The 26,800-nt window shown below is 36.3% G+C and overlaps 1 protein-coding gene across 2 annotated transcripts in view; it reads right to left on the bottom strand.

The window, feature by feature from the left end:
- Positions 1–26,800, bottom strand: part of CPNE8 (copine 8) — a 109,278-nt gene that overhangs the window by 5,985 nt on the left and 76,493 nt on the right. For both annotated transcript variants that reach the window (XM_030015655.1, XM_030015657.1), the window contains 8 exons: positions 21,506–21,559; positions 18,554–18,615; positions 13,900–13,946; positions 12,954–13,135; positions 11,621–11,748; positions 7,865–7,967; positions 4,807–4,864; positions 1,932–2,005 (listed from right to left, as the gene is read on the bottom strand). In XM_030015655.1, the coding sequence (XP_029871515.1) occupies positions 1,932–2,005; positions 4,807–4,864; positions 7,865–7,967; positions 11,621–11,748; positions 12,954–13,135; positions 13,900–13,946; positions 18,554–18,615; positions 21,506–21,559 (708 nt within the window). The remainder of the gene's footprint in view (positions 1–1,931; positions 2,006–4,806; positions 4,865–7,864; positions 7,968–11,620; positions 11,749–12,953; positions 13,136–13,899; positions 13,947–18,553; positions 18,616–21,505; positions 21,560–26,800) is intronic.

The following is a 26,800-nucleotide window of genomic DNA, read 5'->3' as shown; positions in this document are numbered from 1 at the left end:
TCAGGAATCTATGACTTTCTTTAACGTATATCCATACAGATTATGAGGGTAATTTAACTGCTGTCATCTTATTCTCATTTCTGATCCCCATTTAGGAAAAAAATAGAGAGGGAATTTTAATGTAGTATTTATTGCACTGAGAAGCTTTAAGACTGGGAAAAAAAGATCTGATCATTTTAATTTCCACATATTTACACAGAATTGTTTCTTTTGTATTGTAAACAAAGAGAACTATAAAATCGGGTGTCATATACATGTTTTGAACATCTCCTTGGATTGAGATATTGTATCCACCAGCAGTTATCAAACCCTTAAACATTCACATACCAGTATTGGTAACATCAAACATTTTGAAAAGTTTCAGTTCCTACATACATAAATGAAAACAAATATACACATTCCAAAGTTCATCAGCTGCAATCTGACCTTAATTTTTATTAAAACATTACCACCTGCAATATGAGCTATTCATATAGCTCAGTTATTTTTTTATATATATATATTCTACTAACCAACAATAATATAAAAATCCAACCTGGCTTGGAGAGAAATAAGTGAAAATAAGCAAGAGGAAAAACAAGTAAAGACTATGAATTTTGACAAATAGGAGGAATAAAGGGAGAAGAAGAAATGGCAGATCAAAGGTAAGGTTTGAACCTAAGGATGCCTGTCAGGGTTTAAGAGGCATTTGGACAATGCCCTTAATAACATGCTTTAACTTTTGGTCAGCCCTGAAGTGGTCAGGCAGTTGGACTAGATGTCTGTTGTAGGTCCCTTCCAACGGAAATACTCTATTTCATAAATGTATTCAGACACTTCCAGAAAATACGCCGTCCACAGAAGATTTAGTTTTAGACATATCATTCTTTCTAAAGTAGAAAAGAAAATAAAAAATGCATAGCTAGTTAATTTTATTTGATCAAGAAAATAATTATGAAATAAAGTCTGTCCAGGGGGGTAGGTAATCAGGAGGCAAGATGGGGTGCCTGGTGCATGGATGAAATATATAGTTTGGACAACCTGTGGAATTGTAGAAACCTGCAGCTCTGAGGGGAAGGGGGATTATGGTGGGTGTGTATGTGCATGCAAAGCTGCTATACCACCCTGCCAGTGGTTGCATAGGATTGAATGACAGCTACTGGGCTGACTGACTGACTGTAGGGAGCAGGAACAGAACCAGAGGACTTTGGCAGAGAAATGGAATGCAGATGAGAGTAGCACTCTTAGGGCTTGGTTCAGTCACGTAAACACAGACCACAGAATCATAGAATAGTTTGGGTTGGAAGGGACCTTTAAAGGTCATCTAGTCCAAGCCCTCTGCAATAAGCAGGGGCATCTTCAACTAGATCAGGTTGCCCAGAGCCCCATCCAACCTGACCTTGAACGTTTCCAGGGACGGGGCATCTACCACCTCTCTGGGCAACCTGTTCCAGCCATCATCTGAGGCTCCTTAAAGCATGAGACATCTGCATGGTTGTATGTGGCAGACACAACATAGGAACTAGATGATCCTCATGGTCTTCTGGACTGGCAGTTAGAGGCAAGGAAAGATACCCTAGGCATTTCAAATGCACATGTTAGAAGTCTAGGTATTGCCAACTTCCACAAAAGTTGCAGTTTTTCGTTATGGAATCATAGTGAGATTGCAGTACAGAGGCAACTAACTCTTCTCCCATGGTTGTATAAACCTAGGACTTTATATCAGTGTGCTGCCAGTTAGGGGTCATTTCCTAATGAATGCAGATCCACTACAATGTGTTATATAAAGGCTTATAGGTATCACAGAGAGTTTCTGAGCTTGTTATGAACACCTCAAGATAAAGTAAGTCAGGGCTAAGGTAAAATGAAAGGTAGGAATACAGATAGAAACAAGAATTCAAAACAAACAGCATCAGTAAAATCTAACTATTAGAGTAAATTTTCTCTCCCACCTGCACAATGTCTCTTTCTGCAAACTTTCCTCTTGAAGAAATCCTCACTACATCACCATCCAGTTCTTCCATGGCTTAAAAAAAAAAAAAAGAAACAAAATGAATTTATTTATGAGTTCAACTACACAACAAAAACAAACTTACTGAGAAAAACTTCAGTCATTTTACACTTTAGGGCAACAAACCCAAGAGTTGTTACTTAGGTAACTCTTTAAGATCATCTGTGCCATAAAATACATCATGCTTTATAGTTATCTAGCACTTTTTCATGCTGACGATACATACTTTTTGCCTTGCAATCTTCAGAACAAAACAGACCACAATAAGGTCTTTATCCTTCCAGCTCTTAAACCAGCAAGTATATCTGTTTTGGTAAGGCTATATTCATACTTTCATAGGTGGAAAATGAATTCATCTTCAGCAATTCTTCTTGCAGAAGATATCATAGGATACAGCACAAAGAGGTAATAACTCACATTCATACTGGAAAAGTAATGACTGTTAATGCATAGGAATGAGGAGTTCTTAAAAAATATTTATTAAATTTATTGGGTAACTCTTCTTGTATCTTTCTAAGCAGGATCCAAGAAAACTCTAAAATTGTCCAGATACCCAGAAGCCATTCTAGGTAGAAAGGTATACCTGCTCTCTGGTCAGTGTTGAAATGGATGGACTTGGGATCACAGATTATTGCTCAGCTGTTGGATGTGCAATCCTTCTTTCAGCATACACTATGAAAATCAAAGCCCTGCATCACTGAGCTTCTCAGGGGTTTACACACTGGGCTGAGTTCACTGAACCCAGCATTTCAAAATCTCGTTCTTCCAGTGCAAGAACTAGAAAGCATCAATGTTGCTATCGGGAGCCAAGTTCAAGCCAAACAAAAGAGCATGTTTGTTCAAAGAAAAAATTAGTAGGTCTGTAGAGCACGTTGCCAGATGATGCTGTTGATGCAAAAAATGTACATGTGTTCAAACCAGGAGACTGAACAAGTATTTGAAGGAGAGATCCACTGAAAATTTCCAAAATAGACACAAAGCACATCCTGCTCAGGAAATTCAAATCTACAAACAGTATTCAGGGAAGTATCATATTTCCTTATTCTATTCTTGTCATTCTCTAGATAACCACCCATTACCATGTCAGATACAGAACACTGGGCAAAACGGACCCCTGATCTGACCTGTTACGGTCATCCTCACATCCATAAGTAAAGTTCTGCCAAACGTATGTGCCACCTATCTGAGCTCCGGACTTTTAAGAACCCCTCTGGTAGCCCCCAGGGGCTGGGAGATCTATGGGGCAGTGATACCTGCAGAGGAGTAACTTAGTCTCTCTACAGCAGAGCTGAGGCTTGACTGGCATTTGAATTGTAAGACAGTGTGCCTGGAACATACACCCTCCTACACACAATTCTTCAGTGTCCACATCAGACATGGAGTCTGTTCTTTTTTCCAGAAGGAATTTCTGCAGATGTAAAAGTCATTTCTCTGCCCTCTTGGGCATTAAGGAACTACAGATTTGGCACATATCTAATGGGTGAATTTCACTGAGGCAGTATACTCAAGGAGTGTGGGTCCAAAGATGGAAACTACATCCTGCAGTACAAACAGAATCCTGCCTTAAGAAAAGCAACAGGGATGACACCCCAAAACCTCTGCAAAGACAAGCTCCAGAAGTAAAAAAAAAGACTGAATCTGCATGTCCTGACTGAGCTAAGGGGAGCCTGGGCAAACCCAAGGACTGGACAAACAGGGAGAAAGGGAAAAGGCAAAGGAGGATTGAGAGAAAAGTAAGTAACATACAACTGAAGTGGGGATTATCAGGGGTAAAAATGAAGTTTGCAAATCTCCCTCACATGCATTTATTAAGATAAACTGCCTTTTCTCATTGCTTGTGGCATACAATCATCTGAAGCGTAAGAGTCCACCTGGACAATCTCTTCAAGGAATAAGATACTTAAAATTATCACTAATATACCACTTGTCAAAAAGCATACAAAAGTCAACCTCCAATAAATTTTTGTGTGTGTTATTTTTTCCTCATTTTCATACTCTTAGAATATTTGTACAAGAATTAACATGTACAGTCATTAGTGATATTTACATTATACATCTGTGGTAGTACTAAGGATATTTCACGTAGAAAAGAAGGCATACTGTCTAACCAGAAGTACCAGAATTAAAAGGAAGGATGTAGGAGGAATAGATATACAGGGAATGTCTACACTTCATAGTGCAGTGATATACACGATGGCACTTAAATTAGTCCAAATAACAGAAGCAGCTTAGTTACTGCAATGGAGAATGGTGTTCTGGAATATCACATGAAAGAATATGCAAATAATCCTGGTAATTTCTCTCCTGCTGTAACATTCTCTCAATGCTGCTACACAGTAAGGCTCACTCCTGTTATCTAGTGAAACCAAGGTTAACCCAGATCACCTCCTCAAATGTCTTTATTTTTCTCAGTATTTTATTACTGCAGTAAGAACAGATGATCAATATTTCCAGTCAACTGACACTTCACAAGGCAACTAAATATCTGTGTTGAAGAAATTCAACATTACTTGAGTATATGTACTTTACTGTGGGTTTGTTTTTTTTTTTTTCCCCACTCATCTTCTGGAGCTCTGTAAATACTGAGCCCCCATATGATTCTGTGACTTGAACAGAGAGCCTGAGGGGCTACACAGCTCCACATGGTAGCTTGTAATCATACTGAGTTATCAATCAATCCAGCTGGAAACGTCAGCAGCGCTTACTGCTTGTTCCATATTATGCTCTTTTAAATAACAGTATTTGTTTGAAAAACCACACACTACTAAAATGTAAACAAATATAACAAATTCTAGGAAAAACACCAGAATACTTACCATCAAATTCTGCTGGTCCTACCCCCACTATAATTATTGACATTGGAAGCTTTGAAGCCTTCAAAAGAAGAAGAAAAAGAGCTTTAACACATTATATAACCTCTGCCAATAATATGTGAGATCTGCGGACAATCTGAATAAAAAACATGCAGAAGCTATGTTTTAAAGAAAAATTTTTTTTTTTTCCACCTAAAAAGTTGAGTGGTGTAAACTACCTGCTTAAGTGGTACAAAATATCTTGGATGCAGATAGAAAGGCAGATGATTATTTTAATTTATTTTTTCCTTATAAAGTCTCTGAATCATATAGGAACGTAATTAAACACAACAAACTGTGTTAGGATTTAATACCAATATGACAACTAAGACAACAAATTTATCTTAGAAGTTTTTGTAAACTGACAATAATTGCAAATATATACCTAATGACAGTCTGACATTTATTTAAATGTACTTTGCCACTGAAAACATCAGTGTTATCAACATTCTTCACATACTGAACTCAAAACATAGCACCGTACCAGCTACTAGGAAGACAGTTAACTCTATCCCAGCTGAAACTAGGACACTTGATATTACACGGCTGCTTGGAACTATGTGACACTATTTTTTACATAGATCTTATGCCAATTTTTCTAAAGAGAATAAATCACCTATTTGAGGGATATGTATCTTGTATTTTGTCCATGAATGAAATTTTATTCAAGTCAGTCATCTGTGCCACAAAGTAAACAAGATATTGAACTGGCTTATGGTAAGATTTTAAATTTTATGTAATCTTTTTCATTCAATGAAACAAGGCAAAGATGATATCTGGCTTTCCCTGAATAAACTCTCTGTAAAACCTTCAAAATTATGAAGACAGTATCATAAATATTTGATTCTCCTGCCCTGATAGTAGCACCAGATATCTGCTAATTTACAGAAATAATCTGAAACTGCCTCTGTTGAGGAAGGTAACAACTAAAAAAAACCATCTACCAAATGTCAGGGTTGACAACTGTTCCTTATTGAGATATTCTGATGAACTGTGAAATGTTTACAGTCATTTTAAACAGGAGTATACACTGGCCAAAAATAATATATGTATGCTTTCTGCTAAATTAAACTCTGCTTCACTAAAGTCTGAAGTCAAGTGGGTTTAGAACATATTGTCATATTTTTCTTTTGGAATATAAAAAGTGTTTTTCTCCCTAATTTGTAAGATATTCTGATTTTAGATACATCATCACCATTTCCCATTCGTCATCTGTCATAATACTACATATAAACCCAACTTTCTTTAAGCAGATTTACAGTTCATTACTGTAAACATGCTATTTAAAACAATGAAAATACGCCATTCTATAAATCACTATTTAATGTTCTACATCACTACATTATACACTATATACTATACATTGACTGCAAATTCATCACAAGGTATTACTACACAGTCACTCTTCCAGCTAAAATTTTGTAGCAGAGTAAAAACAATTTAATAATCCCTTGTTAGTTAAATACTAATATGCTACTGAAGATAATAGTAAAGGCTGCCTGGCCATGGTCCTGGGCAACCAGCTCTAGGTGGCCCTGCTTGAGCAGGGGGGTTGGACCAGATGACCTCCAGAGGTCCCTTCCAACCTCAACCAGTCTGTGATTCTGTGATTAAGGGCCATAAATAGAGTGTAACTGTAACTGAATTACAGTGCACTGCATAAGTCAATAATAGTAAGTATAGAATATTTTTGAGACATGAAAGCATTTCTTAGAACAGAACATCTTCTGTTTTTCAGGTGTTTTCTAGAATCTTATTGCTTGATTGTAAAGAAAACACCCTTTAAAGACATTCCTACTCACACAGACACAGTATTATGTGATACAATGTATATGAAAGAGTAAGTGGCAAGGACAGCATCAAGACAAAGAGTTAAACTTTTGCATATAAACTTAAGTGTTGGCATTTCCTGAATGACAGCATAACCTTTAGACAGTTTGGTAAAACAGAATGCGTTTGACATATATGCTGTAATGAGAAAGATGCCTAAGAGCATAATCAGTGTTAAAAAATGAAATACATTCTTCCTGAGTTTTACACATATCAAGTTGCATTGAACACCACTGCCCTTTTTATTATTTTGGATATTATTAAGCATTTAACTAGTTCTGTCATGGTATACTGTGCTCACACTTCAAGAAGTATACAGAAAAATGAATGCATCTTCATAAAAAGAAAAGACAGCAAATATTCCCAAACTTCCACTCATTCCAAGATAACACCACATCTGCTGTATTTCCAGGTAGTTGCAGACTAACAGCTATTATTCCTAAAAATGAACTATCACTGGAAACAAGGTTTTTCTGTATGTCTTAGCGGCAAATTACTTAATGTTACAAGGTATCAGCCAACTGGACTTGCTGGTCTCTTACGGACTTCAAATTGAGGGGTGAGTTAAATCAAGAGCTGCTCTTTTTTTCTCCATGGAGCCTTTTTGCCACCTAAAAGAAGCTCATCTAAAAGAAGTTATATTCTGAACTTCTAGGCTAGACTAGAGAATGAACTTCCAAGCTAAAAGCTTGTTTATCTCCTTTAAAAGAGAGTCAGTTTATCCTACTTTAATATTGGAAGCTGGAAGAGGAGAGGAAGTAAACTGGTACCTTCAAACACAGTTATAGCTTTGAGTGTAAAAACTTACCAGGTGGGCTGGTACCAGGTCCTTATTAACACACAGACTCTGTCTACGTGCTGCTGGCTAGAACCTGGGGGCATCTTGTTCTCCAGTGAAGAGAGAACATTTCAGTAATATTTTCATGCGCACCCTACAAACTGGAATGGCATTGAATCTCTACAGGAGGTAGTGAAAATGGGCCTCAAAAATATGCCACCTAATTCTACACTACTCATTTTGACATGATGTTTAATTATTTTAATGTAGGCTTTTCACCCACCACCTCACTATTAACTAGATCCACTGTGCTACGTTCAAAACTATTGGTATAGATCTTTTCAAACCCTGCCTGGAAGTTGTTTCTGTGTGTACTTTCATCTGACATTTCCCAGGGACAAAAGCAAAACTTACATTCACTATGGATTCTTTTGTCTGAGCCATATCAGAAATAACACCATCTGTAATAATGAGAAGAACAAAATACTGGGAGCCATCTTTTACTGAAGCAGCATATCTAAGGGAAGAAAAAACAACATTATAATAGTAAAAACCCCCTTTTTACAAAGGAACTAATATGAAAAGAAGCTGTATTTTTAAAATTTGACTACTAAGGACTAAGAAAAATAAAGAAACATGATGCAGTGGGTTTCAAAAGTAAAGACATTCATAATTAAGATAGACATTAAAGACATTCATAATTAAGATAGACATTCTACTTTAAAACGAGAACATTAGGAAAACATAACTCATACAATATTGATACTGATAATCTGCATGTGTTGAATCAGTGAAAAATAGGAACTGTATCACTACCAAGAGGAGCATGGACAGAATGTCCTTTATAGAATCATGAGTTGTTAGAAACTCTAAGTTATTTAATAGTTATTACACCTGGGGAACATAGTTTGGTATGAAGGGCATACATTAATATTGAATGGTTGGTTTTATAGAACAAACAAAATTTATCAGGAATCAGCACATTCCATAATTTTTTTTTTCTTTTTGTCTTACAAAAACAGGTTACTTACTGTTGACCATGCTTGCAGACATACAGTTCACATTCATGTGCACATTTGTACAATGGCTGAACATGCACCCTGCAACCCTGTCTTAGATATTCATCTCTGTACCACCCCTAGATGTCCTTTCAAGACTCAAGATTCTCCCTGTGCTGCACACGAATACAAGACAAAACACATCCAGTGCCATTTCATTCCCACCTCAGCCAAAGGACACAAGAAGCAACCGCTCTTTGAAAATGAGCAGCTTTTGAAGATTTGGAAAGTCCTGATAGACAGTGAGTCCATAGCAGCCCCACTGAACTCTATGGCCTGCATACCAGAAACTATGACTTCAGTTCATTTATCTTCAACTCCCAAGGGTCAAAGTGTCTTATATAGTTAGTGAAGAACTTTTTTTGCATGTAGCAGGTTGCTCCACTTGCTACTTCACTTGACAGCAGCCAGTATAGTTCCTACTTTCATGAAGGCTCTTGGTGCTGTGAAGGAGTCAAATAGTAGAACCTTGTAATAAAAGTAGCAATGAGTAGTATGGAGATCAGTACAAAAAAAAAAAAATTAGTTTCCATATGAATACTGTGGAATATACGTCCAAGTACAGAATATGACTGTCAAAGAACTCACTATCTTATTGGCTGCTGAACATGAAAGGCCTGTGTCACTGAACAAGATATGCTCTAATGATGCTCATGATGATTGCATATGCTTAGGAAATTCTAACTCTGATGTTACACAGTGCATTTGCAAGCGAGTGCTCCCAATAAATAAGATGCTGTAACCACAACATTTACAAGAGTTTGGAGGAATGTGTGTGAAATGGAATCTACAACTCACAGTAAGCCATCACATTCCTCCCTCCCCCTCCCCAAGATACAGACAGGTAGAAAAGCCACACGGACAATGAACCTGTTGAACATCATCTATTTTCATTCTGGCAGTAGGGACTGACAGTTAAATATCTAGATTAGCAAGACCTACTGTAGAATACATTTTCACTACCATGCAGAGACTTCTTTTATCTCATTTTTCCACAATGCTTATAATCTTTTCAATGATGACTGCAGTGACAAGGGATGATTAGAGTAAAATAGAAATTCATTACCCTTTCTGAGCACTTAATACTGTCTACGTACCTACACTGAAGAAATGGAACAGAAATTTGGTTATTTCAAATTTTCCACAGAATAAAACATTCTGAAGTCTTTTGCAAGAAAGATCTTATATGAGGAGGGGAGATGACAGAAGACAGTAGGTTGAAGCTGGTGTAGTTTAGATAACTCCCTAGCTGGGGATGGATAATAAACTCATTATCTGCTTGAAGAGCTTCTGAAGAGTTCCGAGATCACAACAGGATAGTAATATCTGACATTGTTTCCAGAGATTTCATCAGAGGCATATTTTTAAGTAGGAGGGATGTGGGAAGAAGAAATTTCTTTGAGACTGAAGGTAGATTCAAAGAGTAACTGCAGGCTAGATCAACATTTCTAGTACCATGTGTATGAGAGTCAATAGAATAGCCAAGAAACTGAACCTTGAAGGAAAATAATGTTACTGAGAGCTGGACTGGTACATGGATTGTATTAAGGATGATCACGCAGTAGAAATCCTCATGAAGATACTTAGCTTTTCCACTATAATGTAGCGTGATTTGCTACCAGAAGGAGTTCCCAAAGTTGGCAACAACTTGGTATTTAGACAAAAGTTCAGTGGAAGAGCTACAAATGGTGGTGACAGGCTTCTGTAATTCTGCAAAAGTTGACAAATATTCCTGAGATACAACTGGTGAGAAAAGGAACTCAATTTATGCCAATGCTTTGATAGTACTAGATCAAGAATTTAAATTTTTTGAATGAACAGGAGGCTTGAGGTTAGGCGCCAAATTCTGAACCAGCCAGCTCAACTGATATGACAAGTTCTAAAGAAGAAAAAGCCAGAGAAGTCAATGGGTTAGATTTCCAGTTAACATGGCTAACGCAGACACTGAATGCCACTTGTATGGAACTCAGCTGTCAGAAGGATTGGTGTATTTCCTCACAGTCTGAAAACTGGTACTGCAAAGATCCTGTCAAAGGGAAGATTAAAAGGAGACAGCTAGTTGCTAAAGACAAGCAATGGAATATACACGTATATAATTTGAATGGTATGATCTGAAGACGGAACAACTAATCTTCATGATAAATAACTGAATTCAGCTATCTAGCCATGCTGCAGTGCCCAGAAAATTCTTCGCACTATAGAATTTGCAAATTATTTTTCATTGGGCTGTAGAACTAACAACAGCAAGAACAGATAGTAAATAAATATTTCTTGCTACAACAATTAACTATTTTGCAAGCTCATAAATAAAACATTAACAATACAATGATTTAAACTTCCCTACTGCTTTATTTTATAAACATTAGTTCTTCCTCTGTATCTATAAAGAAAATAAAATCTGTTCAGGTAGTTACTCAGCTAAATTATCTGAGCCATATCACTTTTCCTATACCAACACATGGAGGTACACTGTAAGTCACGATCTTGTATGCCAAAATAAGGCAACATTATCCTTCTTAAGAAACTTCTGCAAACACAAGAAGGGTTTTACTTTGAGAAGGTAGATGAGGTGTTGCATAACATAGCATGATGGCTCCCCAGTGGTAGCTGCTGCACTATTGCCTTAACAGTACCACTACCAGCTGGGAATTGTTGCCACAGAGAGCCTTGGAAAATTTTGTTGATATTTTGGACATTTTGAGATTAGAGGAACCACATATGTAAAAAAAAAAAATTGCATTTTATAAATTTTCTGATAGACTTCTGTCTTTTCTGGGAAGCAAAAATTCTGTGCTCCAAAGGACATAAAAGGAAAATGGCAGAGTGATCTCACAAAAATTTTTTTCATTATGATTTCTCCTAAGATTTTAACACAAGGTGGATCAACTGGATCACTTGTATTTATTTTTAATCAGCGATGAAATTCTGTGTAATACTAGCATATGGTCTTCAAACCTACTCAAAGGTACAAGATAATCACGTTAGACTGAATAAACAGAACAGCTGTAAATATCTTTTTCAATGTTTAGCATCATGTAACTGTTAGCCTTTTATATGTGATAGTTATACTGACAATAACAAGTTTCTGCAAAGTACCTGTTATGATGCTTACCTGGCTACATGATTAATTACAGGGGCAAAGTTTGTTGGTCCATAAAGCTGTACAGATTTTAGACTCCTGTAATATGCCTCCATTACACCATCAATTCCATGGCAGTATGGATTTTGAGGGTTTCCATTCTAATGAAAGCAAGAGATGATTAATCACTCAAAGTAATTATGAAGAAAAAATGATGTAGGTTAGTGAATGCTACCCAGTGTACATTTTTAAACGGCAAAGACCCAAGCATTCTAGGATCTATTCAAAGAGTTTACTACAAATGCCCAATGTAAGTGCCATGGCTGGTTGTGAGTGTTAACTGCCTAGGGAAGGAGGTTCTAGGAGCCTCATGTTATATGCAGTCTGGATCACTGGAACTGGTTCCAGTTCCTTCCTCTGTAAAAGCACCACAATGCCTCATGAATTAACTGAATTAGTTTTAGAAACAGCTTTTAAAACTGAAACTAGCCAGGAATAAGTCTGCTGTTTTAAAGGCCTTAAGAATATATGTATCAATATATTTGAACTTGCCACATGAAAGTCCAAAGAAAGTCTGTGATTCAAATTAATATCTGTTTTAAATTACTATCCATGTGGAAAACCTTTCCTTGAGATAAGACATGTGGCATTGTTTTCTAGCACAGGCTAACAGAAGAAATACACATCTACAATCACCAGCATTCTGCCATGTCTTTGCTGCTATCTAATTAAAACTCACCTGATATACCTATGTTTGCTGTAATTCTGACAACTCTATCCTACTCAGAGAAGAACAAAAAACTGAAAATAAGCAAGTAGATAAACATCCACACTAATCACAAGCATTTATAACACATCAACCTTTCTGGCAAATCCCATTAGATTTTAGGTTTGTCATTTAACTGGCACATGGACCAGTCTCAGATTTGTTCGTAATTTCAGCTTAAAGTCCACTTAGTTATCTCTATGCCTCTAAACTAGCAGCCTATTAAAGATCCCAGAAAATGAGAGAGAACTATAACAATAATAATGAGAGATTATCTTGGATCACGATCACTTGCTTCTTAAAATAGATTAGCTTCAGTCTGAAGTCTTTCAAGCATCTGTTTCTCATGCTGCTACAGCTGAGGTTAAAGATGATTACTTTTCTTTATTACTATTTTTGGCCTACAGGGACTTCTTGACTCTGGATTTCTTTCAGTAAATTCACTATGATGAAAAATTTTGAAACAGTCTTTTATACAGAAGAATTAGCACGTTCTCTGTTCTCTACTTGTCCAGTAATTGCTTAAGACGGCAACCTTAACTCCCAAAATTTTGTTGTAGTAAAGAAATTAAAACAATATATAAATATTTATTTACTTACCAGTGCAAATTCATGAGACACTCTTCCATCTGGAGGCAGTCTAGCTCCAAAACCTAGAGCTGGGAACATTTTATCACTATCATAGTCCTGAATTATTTCACCTACTGCTTTCAGTGCCATGCCATAAGCATTCAGCTGATAGGGATTCATGTAGTGCAGTGAAGTAGGCTGTGAAGGGTTACCTGTTGAAGCAAGAATCAAGTTTACTTTAAAACTGAATCACTTCAAAATGTTCTCTCTTAAAAAAGACAGAAATCTAAGAAAGTGGAAATTGAAAAGAAAGGATCATGAAAAGAAAATGAACTTATTTCCTATATACATAATTGTGGTTGTATCAGGTAAAAATGCAACGTTCTGAATACATTTTTAATAGGTTAACAGTAGTAGCTGTAAACTTTTTCAGCATTGAAAGGGCAGCAACAAAGTGATTAGACTTGTAAATTTGTGTCATTTTATAATATGATACACACTTTTAGGATGAAATTTACATAAGTATTATGACATTCTGAAAGCAGCTTTGGAGGAGGATGAAAACTTATCTCTGCTTCACCTCACTTCAGCCTCACTCCACCCGAAACTCCTTTCTTTTGCCCCTCTCAATGGGGTCTTCTAAGTTAGCCAGTTTTCTCCAAGCAATAAGAAAGAAAAAATAAAAATCACAAAGTACACAAATATTTGCAAACTGCTTCTATTTATTCAATTTTATAGGTGGCTTCTTCAATTTTTATCTGTTTTGTTTGCCCTGCTTTTCTGGACAGGAATTGGCCTCTAGTCTGTTGCTCAGAAAAATGGAACCCTGTTTCCAGGTGGTGCCAGGCATACAGATAATCAATAATACAATGAAGTTAAGCAGAATACTGATATAGATACATACACACACACACATATGTACACTTAAAACGGAACACAGCACATACATACACAGGATGTTTATTTCTATTCTTACCATTTGAGGCTGTGAAATCAATAGCTACTGTGAAATTGATTTGGGTTCTGCAGAAAAAGCAAATACAGATCTTATTAATAGTTTTACTGTTTATGTGGAAAAATAAACAAGAGATTGTGATGTTGTTTGTGGACAAACTGTAGGACACTGACTTTCTAATACAGGAAATAAACACTGAAAATACTCTAAGGTTCCAGCCAAAAGCTACACAACACTATTTTATTAACACACTGAAAACAGTTACTTTACTCCATCCTTCCTTTTTGCATTGTTTATGAAAAATCCTAAATCATTAATAAGTTTATTAACATCCATAAACATTATTAATTCATTTTCAACAGTGATGTTGATTTTTCCTTGGACATATTTTAGCCTTAGTTATGGAAGACTTTGACAAGGGAAGTAGTCTTTTACAGATCTGCTCATTTTCTTAACACTAAAACTCTGCCTTCAATCAGAACATGTTGGAAATCATGCTATGCATAAAATCTTTGGACAGGATATCATAGTTTTTGACAGTGGATTTCTTTCATGTGAACATAGTCAATACTTTGAGTGAGCATATCAAGGTAATTCTTGGAAGACAAAAGTAAAACAGGAAGCAGGAATATAAAGGTCTGTATTTGGAGCAGTAGCTGAGTAAAGCCATTATCGTGCATGGATCAGTTGTTAGCAGAGACACTGTCAGAAAAATTAATCATTAATAGACTTTTACAGAGTGACAATCCAATTAAAAAGTTCTGTTCTGCAACTTCCTTCAGGACAAAACACTGTCATTCTGGAGATAATCTCTTAGCTAGTAAGACTCTATCAGGAAAAAGAGTTTGTATGAATTTGAAAATTGACTTTTTGCTCAGATTGAGTTTTTTACATCTTCCTTCAAATTTCTGTCTCTCAGTGTGTGCAAGTATGAACTTAATGACCAAATTAGCAAAGATTAAAGCTTTTTGAAAGTTATTGAGCAGATTTAACTCATGCACATTTAGATTAAACATCAACAATCTGACACCTGGCCTTGCAGTAGTGGTTTTAGTGCTCAAATAACCTGATGTGCCCAGAGAAAATACTACTTATTTAATGAAAAAATGTGTATGAAAAAAAATTCACATGGAATCATTTTATCATACTGATCAAGGCTAACACAAACTAAGCTAGGTTACGAGTGGACTCTGTCCCCGAAAAGTGGTAAAAGCCTACCAATGCCCACAGTATCAAGAAGAGTCCTTGGAACATGGTCAGCCCAGGATGTCTAAAAATGCTGTGGCCTCAATATGGACTTCAACAAAAAAACAGTGAAAGCTGCTGCAATCTCTGAAAAGTTCAGAGGCCTAAGCTTTATAAAAGAAGCATTTCTGCCAATACTTCTGCGTTCTGCTTTATGCAGTTTCACCAGAAAATTTTAAATGGCATGACAAGTCAGATTTTGTTTGATCTGTACCCAAATGTCAGGCACTGTGGCTTCTTAAACACAATGTCCTTCTGCACTACCAGTTAGTTGTAAGAATAAAGATCCTACGAAGTGCGTGTCAACTAGTTTTCTACCACCATCACTATAGCATGCAGAAAAGTTGTCTTCCTCAGATAAGAACAGGTTAGGAAAAACAATAACAAAAGAGTCTAATACAATACCATTTCTCTATTTATGCTTAGAGTCCTTATTAGCACTGCTAGGCAAAACTGCTTTTGGGCTATAAACTCCCTGTACTTAACATTTAAGGGCTCTGGTGTGGTGCAGTGTTTGAAGAGTAAAACAAGACTTTTCTAAGCATTACATGTCAGGTACATCAAGTACAGAAATCCTTCAGCATGCTGAAGAATGTGTCACTGAGAAAAAAAAAACTCAAACAGCTTTTCCTCTGTGTAAGAACAGCAAAACTTATTTGTAAACTCATTTCCTGAATCAGCTATTCTGATCCAATTGGTAAGAAGAAAGAGAGTTTCATGGATTCTGAAGACAGAAACAAGAGAAAGCACACTAAAAGAAGACCAAAAAGGAAAATGACTAACAAAAGTAAAAGAAAAAATATTAAACCCACATCTAATAGCAAAAAGAACAAAGTCAATTTTCATGTGACTACTGGTAATGACTGAGCATCAGTTTCTGGAGTATTCCTCAAAGCAGTGTACCTGTATTAAATGTATACTGCTCCAGATAACAGAAATCCATCTGGTAAACTAGAAAGACTCCCTCTCCCATTTACAATCAACTGTAATCTGGACTATAATTTTTGTCCAAGCAGAAGAGTATGCATATTGCAGTATCTGCCAATTTGACAACTATAAAAATCATGATGTAAAATAAGATCAAAACAGATGACTACATCTCTAGAATTTGTTTCCATCTGTATGTACAATTTAATGATACCGCTATAGAAAAACATGCAAGAACTTAAACCGTTTACTTGATTTCAACAATTTATAGATGACTGTACATAGATTAGATTTCAGTTTCCTAAATACAGGTTCCTAATGTTATTTTAGAGCCCCCAGGATACTTGCTACACCATGGAAATTTTGGGGAGTCTAAAATGGCATTAAATGACTATATAGTTCAGGAAACTGGATCCCACTCTTAATGCAACTGTCACTTTGTATTATGGACTCATGACCACAGAGAATGTCATTAATGTCTTACAGAGAACCAGGAAAGCTAGAACAAACTCTGTTAGGGCAAACCTGCACTGTAAACACCCTATGTTTTCAATGACCATTTTGTTTCATATATCATACAACATAAGTATGGAGAAAAGAAGGCTCAGGGGAGACCTTATCGTTCTCTCCAACTACCTGAAAGGAGGTTGTAGTGAGGTGGGTGTCAGCCTCTTCTCCCAGGCAACAAGTGATAGGACAAGACGAAACGGCCTCAAGTTGCACCAGGGGAGGTTTAGATTGGATGTTAGGAAAAATTTCTGCACTGAAAGGGTTGTCAAGCACTGGAAAAGGCTGCCCAGGGAAGTGGTTGAGTCCCCATCCCTGGAGGCATTTAAAAGAAGTGTAGATATGGCACTTAGGGACATGGTTTAGTGGTGGACTTGGCACCTTGAAGTCTTTTTCTTCCCTCCACTAATGTGTCCCACTACTTGCACGCCTCAATGATGGGCCTATACGACTCCCTCTGAAGGTCACCCATAAGCTGTTGTGTATACCATACAACACTGTAATATCAAATGATCAAATCTGAAATGTTGTAGAGACTCTGCATTCTATCCAAATGAGAAAATATGTTCAGCCACCAAAGAGTGAGCAAATGAGCAAGTCAAATCACAAATTTCTCCAAAGATATTCAATAAGAATTTTAAAGAGAATACGTCTACATCCATGTTAAAAACCCTAATTAAGCATTCCCATTTTTAAGTATTATGCATAAAGTATTCTTGTCAGGTTTAATCTTAATGAGCCAAAAGACACAGTATTTTGAGATACATAACAGACTGAATTCACCCTTAGTGAAAATATTTATTTTCTTGGATGGAGATTGAACAGCAGTGCATTTGGATTTTCTAACTTTAAAATTTAACTGTTTTGGAGAACTGAAACATTGAAGAGGCTGCTAGTCCTTGAGAAAATAAAAAATTACACTCTGCAGCAGCCCATGGGTTAGGGTCAACAGTTTGGAGCACATCTTAACGATCCATGCCCTTTACAAGTTGTCAGTTCAGTATAGAGTACAACCTCAGGCTGCGGTTTTTCAAAACCTTGAATGCAATGGCAGTCAAGATAGCTTACTGACAGTTTCTCTGTAGCTAAGCATTATGATTGGGGGTGTCACTTTAACTTAATGAACTTCAATGATTAATGTGTTAGGGATAAACCTTAAGGACATTCTCATCTGTAGGACTACCACTGTTGGGAACAAAGGCAAAGCCCTATATTGTGACTGCCAAAACATAACACAGACTCCTTTTTTATTTCAGCTGAAGCCTGGTTGAAGACTAGCACAAAAAAAGTAATTTGTTTCTTCACAGGTAATCTATGCTCTAAAATAAATGTGGCATGTATATTCAGACAGTATGCCTCAAAAATCCATATTAAGTGCCTAGGTGTGTACAGCAAATTATTTCCATTTATCCTAGAAGAGAATTGTGTTCTGGCAGGGAGGTTAAGAGCCAGGAATTTAAAAGATTCAGTCCCATTTCCAGGCATGTTCTAAGGTAAGCCATTTGATGCTTCTGTCTCTACTTCCCTTTTGGGAAAATGACGATAAAAGAGAAATCGAACATGTTACAGATTTTACATAATTAGTATTGAAAAAAATGCCTTTGAAGGGGAAAGGTTCTAAATAAATGCTAATATTAAATACACCAAAGGTCAGTGTAATCAGAAGAAATAAAACAGCATTTTACTAATTTAACAGTATAGAGAGAATTCCCTTTTGATTAATCCAATTTTCACTGACTGATCATAGGTCATTACTCAATCTCAGTGTTTTAGTACCAACACCAATGCCAACATTATAAGCGAAGTTCCATAACTTAACTTACATCAATAACTATCTGCAGGTTTTATGTAAGAAAGTACAGCCTCTAAAATGAGGAAACAATACAGCTCTTTACAGATACTACTTAGAGTCATCATATGCAAAGTACATATACAAATTATTAGTGAATTACAATGAGATTGTGAAAACAAGAAAGGTTTGTTGCCAATCACATACCCGCCTTTAATATAGTCAAGGAATGAAACTTCTGTTTCAATTAGGAAGGAAAGCAACGTTACCTGAAAGCAAATAAAAGAGAGTCAGACATGAATTGTCACTTCCCAGTTGAACAAGTAGAGACATAAGCACAATGTTTTAGGAGCTCTATCCTTAACACGTATTTTCCTACGGTATTAGGGAAAATAGAAGATTAAAAAAAAAAAGAAGCCATTTCAATAGGCAGTTCTTGCAAGGGAAGAGACAAATTTGGAAGTGTACAACAATTGTTTTTTGTTGTGTTTTTTTTTTTTTTTTAGCAAAAGGTAAGGGATGGAAGACTGTATTCCAGGGCTGGTTACTACACGTATGTCTTCTGATCACTGTACACTACATCTACACAGAAATATTAGAGGCTAGATGATAATGCATCTATTCTGTAAGTACTTCAACACTGTTTAAAGAACTCAATTACAATTATTTGTGTCATTTCTCATCTCACATTAAAAGTGGTATTGAGTATTGATGCAAGCCAAGAATACAAAAATCTAGTCAATTATACACATATATGAAATACATTAAAAAAATTAAAGTGGAATATATGAAAAATGCAAGGAGAAGAAATTTCCAAAGGTGTTACTAGCATTTCCAGCACTTGAGACACAGAAGTATAAACTCAAGTGGAAAAGATCCAGCATTTAATTTCTTCATACACCGCACAACATTTATGAAGCAAAGAATTCAATCCAAATTATTTTCATTTTATTTACAAAGTGACACAAAACTCTCTCACAACATAAGTGCATCAGGCAGTCAGTGAAAACTGCTTAAGTAACTACTCAAAGCAAATTCACTGATAATGATACAATGAATAAAAAGGGGATGGAAGTTTGTCACAAAATTTGATTTGCTTCCAGCTACAGCAAAATATAAAAACTTAAAATATTCCTATGTTGTAAACTTGGACTCAGAATGAGATTACAGTTAGAAATTCTATCTTCTATCCTACTTCCTTTGTCACAGGTTCTCTGTGATTCTTAGTGATTTGCAGAATTTAAAACCATCAAATTACCCTTCTAGTTGAGACCAGAAGACCAGAACAAAGTTCTACCAGACTATCAGTAGCATAGTCTTGTATATAAGACTGAAATTTCTATGCATTTTCCCACTGGACATAGTCATTTTAATGGTTCATCTGTTATTACAGCTGGTCATCTTGTTCCTAATTAGTTTAAGCAAATGTTTTCAGTGAATCTGATTTTAAAAGGTAAAAAACCCTAACAGACAACAACCTTCCAAAGTGGCCAGAGTGTTTACTTCCATACAGACAATGACTACCAATGTTCCAAGTTTTACACAGTGGATTTTAAATTTCACTACTTTGCTTTGTTTGAAACTAATAATGTATTCTGAAACATTTCTGCTTAGTGTGTAGTTTGTCTGTCTGAATTTAAAATGACCCCTTAAGTAATAATGAATTGAGATGGCTACATTGGTACATAGGTACATAGTCCTTAAAAGCAGCAGCAAGATAGCAGTCAATGACCTATATCCATTTTACTTAAAGCTTTCCAGAAGCCAACTTCCTATTAGTGAGAATGATGGTCTTGGTGCCTGGTTTGAAAATTTAGAAATCTGTGGGATAAAGAATATCTTGGGTGAATGACAGGGAGAAGAAAAACAAAACTGCAGGCAAACACATTGGAAAGTGACAATTTGGAGAAGCATATGGGAAGCCTAAAGGACTAATAGAAGTAAGGGCAAACAGGGGCAAAGAGGACTTGATAAAGAAAAGAAATTACAAAACCAACAGTAGAGAACACTGGTAGAGAAGGAAGTAAAATATGTTCTTTCAAATGCGAACAGATACATGTGAAGGTGCTAAAATATTTAAAACCAAAATCAACAGGAAAATTGAACATGTAAATGCATTTTTTGCTCTTCTGTACCCTAAGCCAGATTTCATCCCTACAATTTTGAGTACACTTATTTTAAGTATTGATTTAAAATAATAACTTTTTGTAAGTTTCTGACTCACTAATTTAGCGTAATAGAACTTTATTTTAACATGCTAAATTGTAGTAAAAGTAATAAGTTAGCAAAAAATAAATTATTTAATGAATCAGTTCTTCATGGACAAGCTGCTTCTGCCTATTTTGTACAATTTAAAGCAGAGGTACAAAATTTTCCTACTGATGAACAGACTTATACAAGAATGTGAGAATGACAAAACATTCCTTCAAGGCTACAGTTCAGAGTGAAAGTAGCCCTACTGACTTCAGCGGAACTGTTCATGTAGAAAAAACCCACATGCTGTATGTGTTTTCAAAAAATGTATCTTACATCTGATTAGGTTTCCAATATACAATTCTTCAAAATTTATCTTCATTTTCTTGTAAATGATGTTTTGAACATAATGGATGCCAGAACATGGAAGCTGAGAAAGTGATGAATGGAATTATTTGCATGGCTAGCAAATGGTTTGTAAAACAGAATATGGAATATGAAAAAAAGGACATTGAAATCTCATCCCAAACTATACTAACAGACCTTTCAACATAAATTTACAAAAAACTGTTGGTAATAAAAAATGTTGACTCTTTCTGGTTTAGCCATGATGAGCATACTAGCTTTTACTGATGCTAGCTCAGCAATTAAATTTAAAAAGAAAATTGACTTTTAAAAGTGCAGATATGTTTCAGATAAAAATTAATAGTGTTCAGTCCAATAATTTCAAGAATTTGACTGAAATTTTGGTATAACTAATTTTGGAAATCATTGGCAACTTAACAGCACACTTGGACACATATTTTTTCAGACCCTTCAAATAAAAAAAATAAATGCTGTATAACAGTAATTAATTTATTGTTGTGGCCTTCACAGAAGGTTCTGTTCTAATCCTGTTAAATTACAAGTCAACTACACTCTGTTGCAAGAGAAAAGCATCCAGTAACATAAAATACATTTACTTACTGTTCCAGAATTAACATACTTTTTCTTTTTTCCTTTTTTCTTTGGATTTATTACCTAGAAACACAGATACAAATATTAAAGCAGTATGATTTATGATTTAACATAAAGATAAGTATTAAGATACTTTCAATGCAGAAAGTAGTCTACTTTCAGTGGATTCTAAATTTATTCAGCATACTATTTACTTATGCACCTCAATGCTGGGATATATGCATATTTGAAAACCAGTGAATTTATCTTCATGGTACCTGCTAGGTAAGCCAGTGCTGTTATTCACATTTGACAAATAGGGGACTGGGGCAAGAGAGGTGAGAGTGTTCATCAAATCTGAGTGCTCAGTGAAATACTTCGTCAAATTTTCACAAGATTCTGCATTTTTCTGCACTCCTGATTCCAGTGTTTCAGTGTACTGAGTCACCACTTCTTCATCTCACAATGCACCTCTTCACATTCCCATTAATCTGTTTCCATCTTCTCCTCAGTATTATCTGAGAAAAACAAGAGTTGTTCTACTCCTAGTTTCTGTATTTGGTGCAATGACAGGATCTGTCTGACAGGAATAGCAATTGCAGGGACAGATCATACTGTGCCAGAATAGAAACTAGTCAGTAATTCCATGAAAATGGCACAGACCACCACCTGACTGGCCTACAGGAGTTGTGGGAGCTCAATGCACTCCCCATACACAAGAATCTTCATGGAACTGGACCACAAAGCATTAAACAGTTTTCTTGAATGTCTTGAACCCACATCTATAAAATTTCTCACTGTAGCCACCAATAAAAATTGTTTCCCTTCTGAATATCTATGCATTCAAAGGCAAGTCTCAGTCAGTTTTATTACATACACATTAAAACATACTCCTGCTTTTTTCAAAATCGCACATGGAACATACTAGATGATCTTTTAGGTCCCTTCCAACCCAAACCATTCTATGATTCTATGATTCTATGAATTGGAAGCAAAACATTATTTTATTAATTAGGTCTACCAACTATCTCTTATATAACCAGGAAACTCAAATCCTTGTGGCTTACTGCCAAGTTTTACTGTAAACTACTGACAGATGTTCTATGAATGACAAGGAATGAAAACATTCCCAATTGAAATCTTAGTCACTTAACTGCTATAAAATATTTAAACAATTTTGCCTGAAAATGGGAAAAATAGTAATATATGGCTTCCAAAAATTCTCTCCCCCAAACAAAATGAAATTACTTTTAAAGACCATATTCCTTGCACAACACAGAACAGCTGTGAAACGTAAGGCAGAAAGAGATAACTATCATTTGAGGTCTTCCCAAACAGGCTAAACAAAAGTGACTCTTTCTTTCCCTCCAGTATGTCACAGTTATCCGGCAAGTATTCTTCAAAGCTTTTACTGCCTGACACATACATAAGCCCTTTAACGCTTAAAAAAAACCCAAATAACCCCTGTTCCTCCTATTAACAGTGTCTTGACTGGTGAGCAATGGATTAAATCTGTGTAATGGTGGTTTATAAACAATGCAGTAATTCTTGTTGAACCAGAATCTTAGCCAGAAAGTGGATCCTGCTGACAATTGCCCAGAAGAGGAAGATGAAGGAGGTAACAGACTGCCTGCCTGCCCTGTGGCCCTTCATTCGCATCTCTCCAGAATCCAGTGGTCAGGCCTGAGTTAGCAGCATATTTCTTGCCAGCAGTCATTAAATGCCAAAAAGGAGATTCATCTGAACCTTCTGCTTCAGGTAATTTGACAATTGGCTTCTTAGGAGTTGCTAGCAAATGCACTAGAGATTGGAGAGAAATATCATGGGAAACAAGGCATCTACCTGGGATCAAAGATGAATTCAATCACAGCTTGTCTCTCTCCTATAATTTCAGGTACTATAATTATTATAATATTTCTGTATTTTCTTCTCAAATTTCAGGTAACTTTATAAATAAAACAACATTTTTTAGCCTCTGAAAGTCCTACACCCCTGCAGTAACCTAGGAAGCTACATGAACTCTTACCTATTAAAAAAAGGTCAGTTGAAAAAAGCTTGCTATAGCAATGTTTCAAATCTGAAAATATGGGACACCCACTCAAACACAAATTTCTCTACCTGCCTTGGGTCAGCTTGTAAATGCAAAACAATTAAAAAAGAATTTGTCCAGTCTCTTTAGTTCTGATATTGCACAGACTGATCAAGTAGAAGCAATACCAAAGATGAGATGCTCATGAAATGTATGCTACTGCTGGGAGTAAAATATTGATACTATATTTAAGAAACTGCAAAATGACTTAAGATGTTATGACAGAATATTTCTGGTAGGGTAGGAATCATGTCAGTGATACAACAGGAGAGGACATTTTCACTGCACACAGTAATCTGTGCTGTGACACTATCCATAGGAAACTGCTGTAAATTACAGTAACTCTGGGGTTGATCTTGGATCTAAATAAGAAAAAAACCCCATGGCTTTCAGTTATCTTTGTCCTGCTTTGCACAAAAGCACCTTTGCTCATCTTCAAAATAAAAGTGCAGCACATAAGTGGAGCACCCTCCTTCCCTACCTTGCATTAATGCTTGCCTAAACCATCATATTTGTGATCACCTATATTAGGAATATAAAATTTTACAAAATACTGAAGTTTAATGGCAGCAGTCCAAGACCAATTAAAGGATAGCTTGAGGAATAACAAAGATCTGCACACCATACAGAAAAAACCCCAGGCTATAGCCACATAGGCTTGTCTTCTCATTATTAGCAAGAGTATCTTTCCATGAGGAAGAAAAAACACATTTCAGTTCTGAGACATGGTGCATGTAAACTGCATGATGCTGGAACTCATGGTGCAAGTACAAAAACTGACCTAAATCCTTCAAATATCATACCTAAAACATGGAAGAAGGTCTTAAGTATTTATTCTGAGGGACGTAAGAGGTCCTGAAATTAAACTGTCTACCAGGATAACCATGACTAATTAGCTGGATTTGTCTTACATCTAAATCACCCTTGGGAGAAGCAGAACTGAACGAAGTTCTGATCATGGGATTAAGATTGCGTCAATGAAGATCTTGCAGACAGGCTGGTCAGGAGTTTCACCAATCTGGACACATTTTTATGTTTAAATTCAGGAAGAGGCTCTCCTACTAGAATGGACACAGAGCGAATAGACCCGCAGTCCTCAAGACAGCTAGTCATGGAACCATCCCAAAAGCAACTACAGCCGACATGAATCCACAAGTCACCAGGTGGCATCACATAGCAGAAGTGCCTGTATTACCTGCAGTATAATTTGAAGGCAAATTAGCTGCTAATTTGAAAGAGGAGATGCTCATACTGACAAGACTACGTTAAAGGGAGATTTGGTGGAAAAAGCTATTCTTGTTTTTTTGGATGGCACACATGACCATTGCTGATGTTGCAGAGCCGTAGATATTACTTTCCTCTGGGAAAGGTGGGGAGGGAGGGATAAGATCAAAATCTTGGCTTCTGGTAACACTGGAGATCAAGCATAGAGTCACTAAAGAAATATCAATAAAAATATCACACACAATGTCCCAGGTAGAAGCTGGGAAGGACCTCCAGAATATGAGAAAGAAGAAATACTTCTAGGGACTTCCAAAACAACAGGGAAAAAAAAAAAAACGTTAAGTGCCTTATTTTTTCTTCAGTTCCTATACTTGGTCTGCATTATATAAGACAAGGGTTGAAACTGCTGATGCAGTAAGAGGACCCATTTTATGCTACCAGAACTTCTAGAGAGTGGGAAGGCTCTGTGTACGATGACATTTTCCAGGAGAGGGCTGCTTTTAACTAGAATAATCCTGCTGGTAATCAGACCTAGGAATGGGCATTTGTACTGTAGTGAGATGACAGCGATCTATTGCATGAGGATAAGAGTCAAGGTCTAACCCAGAAAAGCAAGGCTCCAAGAACCAAGGCAAAATGACAGCAATTTCTAGTAGGACGCACAGTCACCTTCCCTATCTTTCCCTTAGACACTTTGGCAGATGCTGTATTTTCCTGGTTTATGTTCATTACGCAACTGATACAAATATCTTGTAACCTCATTAGAGAGGAGACTATAGCCTCTTCAATGTGAAAGAAAGGAAAACACAACTAAACTCAAAACTGGACCATTCCTGTGTTTAATACTATTTATAAACTCTGAAAGGGACAAAAGATCTCATATTTTATAATCAGTTTATTTTTATAAAGGATCTGTCAAAGAGTTATCAGACAGATAACTGGAAATCGTAAAAAAAAAAAAAAAAAAAAAAAGCACACCAAAAAAGTCTACCTGTAACACACAGTCCTTTGGGTTCATGACTCCATGATCTGAAACACTGAATATGAACTTCATATTTGGACTCTTCTAAGGTTCCTCTATTCCCAGTAAATAAACACCTTAGGACAACAAATACAGCACAGACTGTACCTTGCCTGAACAGTAGTTTTCTTGTGCTGTATGAATGCTCATATCCAGAAATGAAAGACAGCAAAAATGAGAACAGAATTGACTGAGAAAGACAACAAAATAGTGAAGTTAAAAATAAAACAAAGAAGGCTCTTTGTGAATCTCAGTAAGTGAGGCTATGAAAGACCTACAGAGCAAAACCTACAGATCCAGCACTTTACTGTAGAGAAACTGAAAGTATCTGGCACAACCCATACACTTTGTCTTTGAGCATGAGTGAGATGGAGGGTGCTAAAGGGCTTCAACACGAATGACTGGACATATGCATACATATGTGAAAATGCAATAGCATGTATTTTCACACAGGGGAATTACAGGTCCCCGGAACACACGCATTATTTCCATGTGAAAATTGCCACTCTTTGAGCCCTTGCAGGGAGTATCTCTTTATGGTAACACTGCTCTAATTAAGCAGTTAGACAACCTGTTCCCAAACACCACCACCACATCAGTATCACAAGACAGCTTTGGGGTTTTGTGCAAATGCATCAAGAATGCCTATCATCAGAATGGTGAATTAGATGCTTAGGTACTGTTGTGTACCTAAGCACTAGGCTACTTCTGGGTGAAAAAGGAATGGTAAAAGGAAACACAGGGCAATCAGGCAACTAGATTTGTTGCCTATTACCCGTATCACCTAAATTAGGGATAATACTTCCTGGCTTTTGTACACACAGACATACACACACAAAAAAAAAAAAAAAAAAAAAAAAAAAAGAGGTGGAACTTGAAACGCTCCACGTTTTTTTTACCATGGGAAAGAAACCAATTCCTTTTACAGGAATTCTAGAAGACAACTCCAAGTACATGACGCAATACAGCACAGACACTTGACACAGACCTA

This window comes from Aquila chrysaetos, chromosome 5 (genome assembly GCF_900496995.4).
Source record: "Aquila chrysaetos chrysaetos chromosome 5, bAquChr1.4, whole genome shotgun sequence".
In the NCBI taxonomy this organism is placed as follows: domain Eukaryota; kingdom Metazoa; phylum Chordata; class Aves; order Accipitriformes; family Accipitridae; genus Aquila; species Aquila chrysaetos.
The sequence above is the reverse complement of the archived record's forward strand: the minus strand, read 5'-3'. Positions and strand labels throughout refer to the sequence as shown.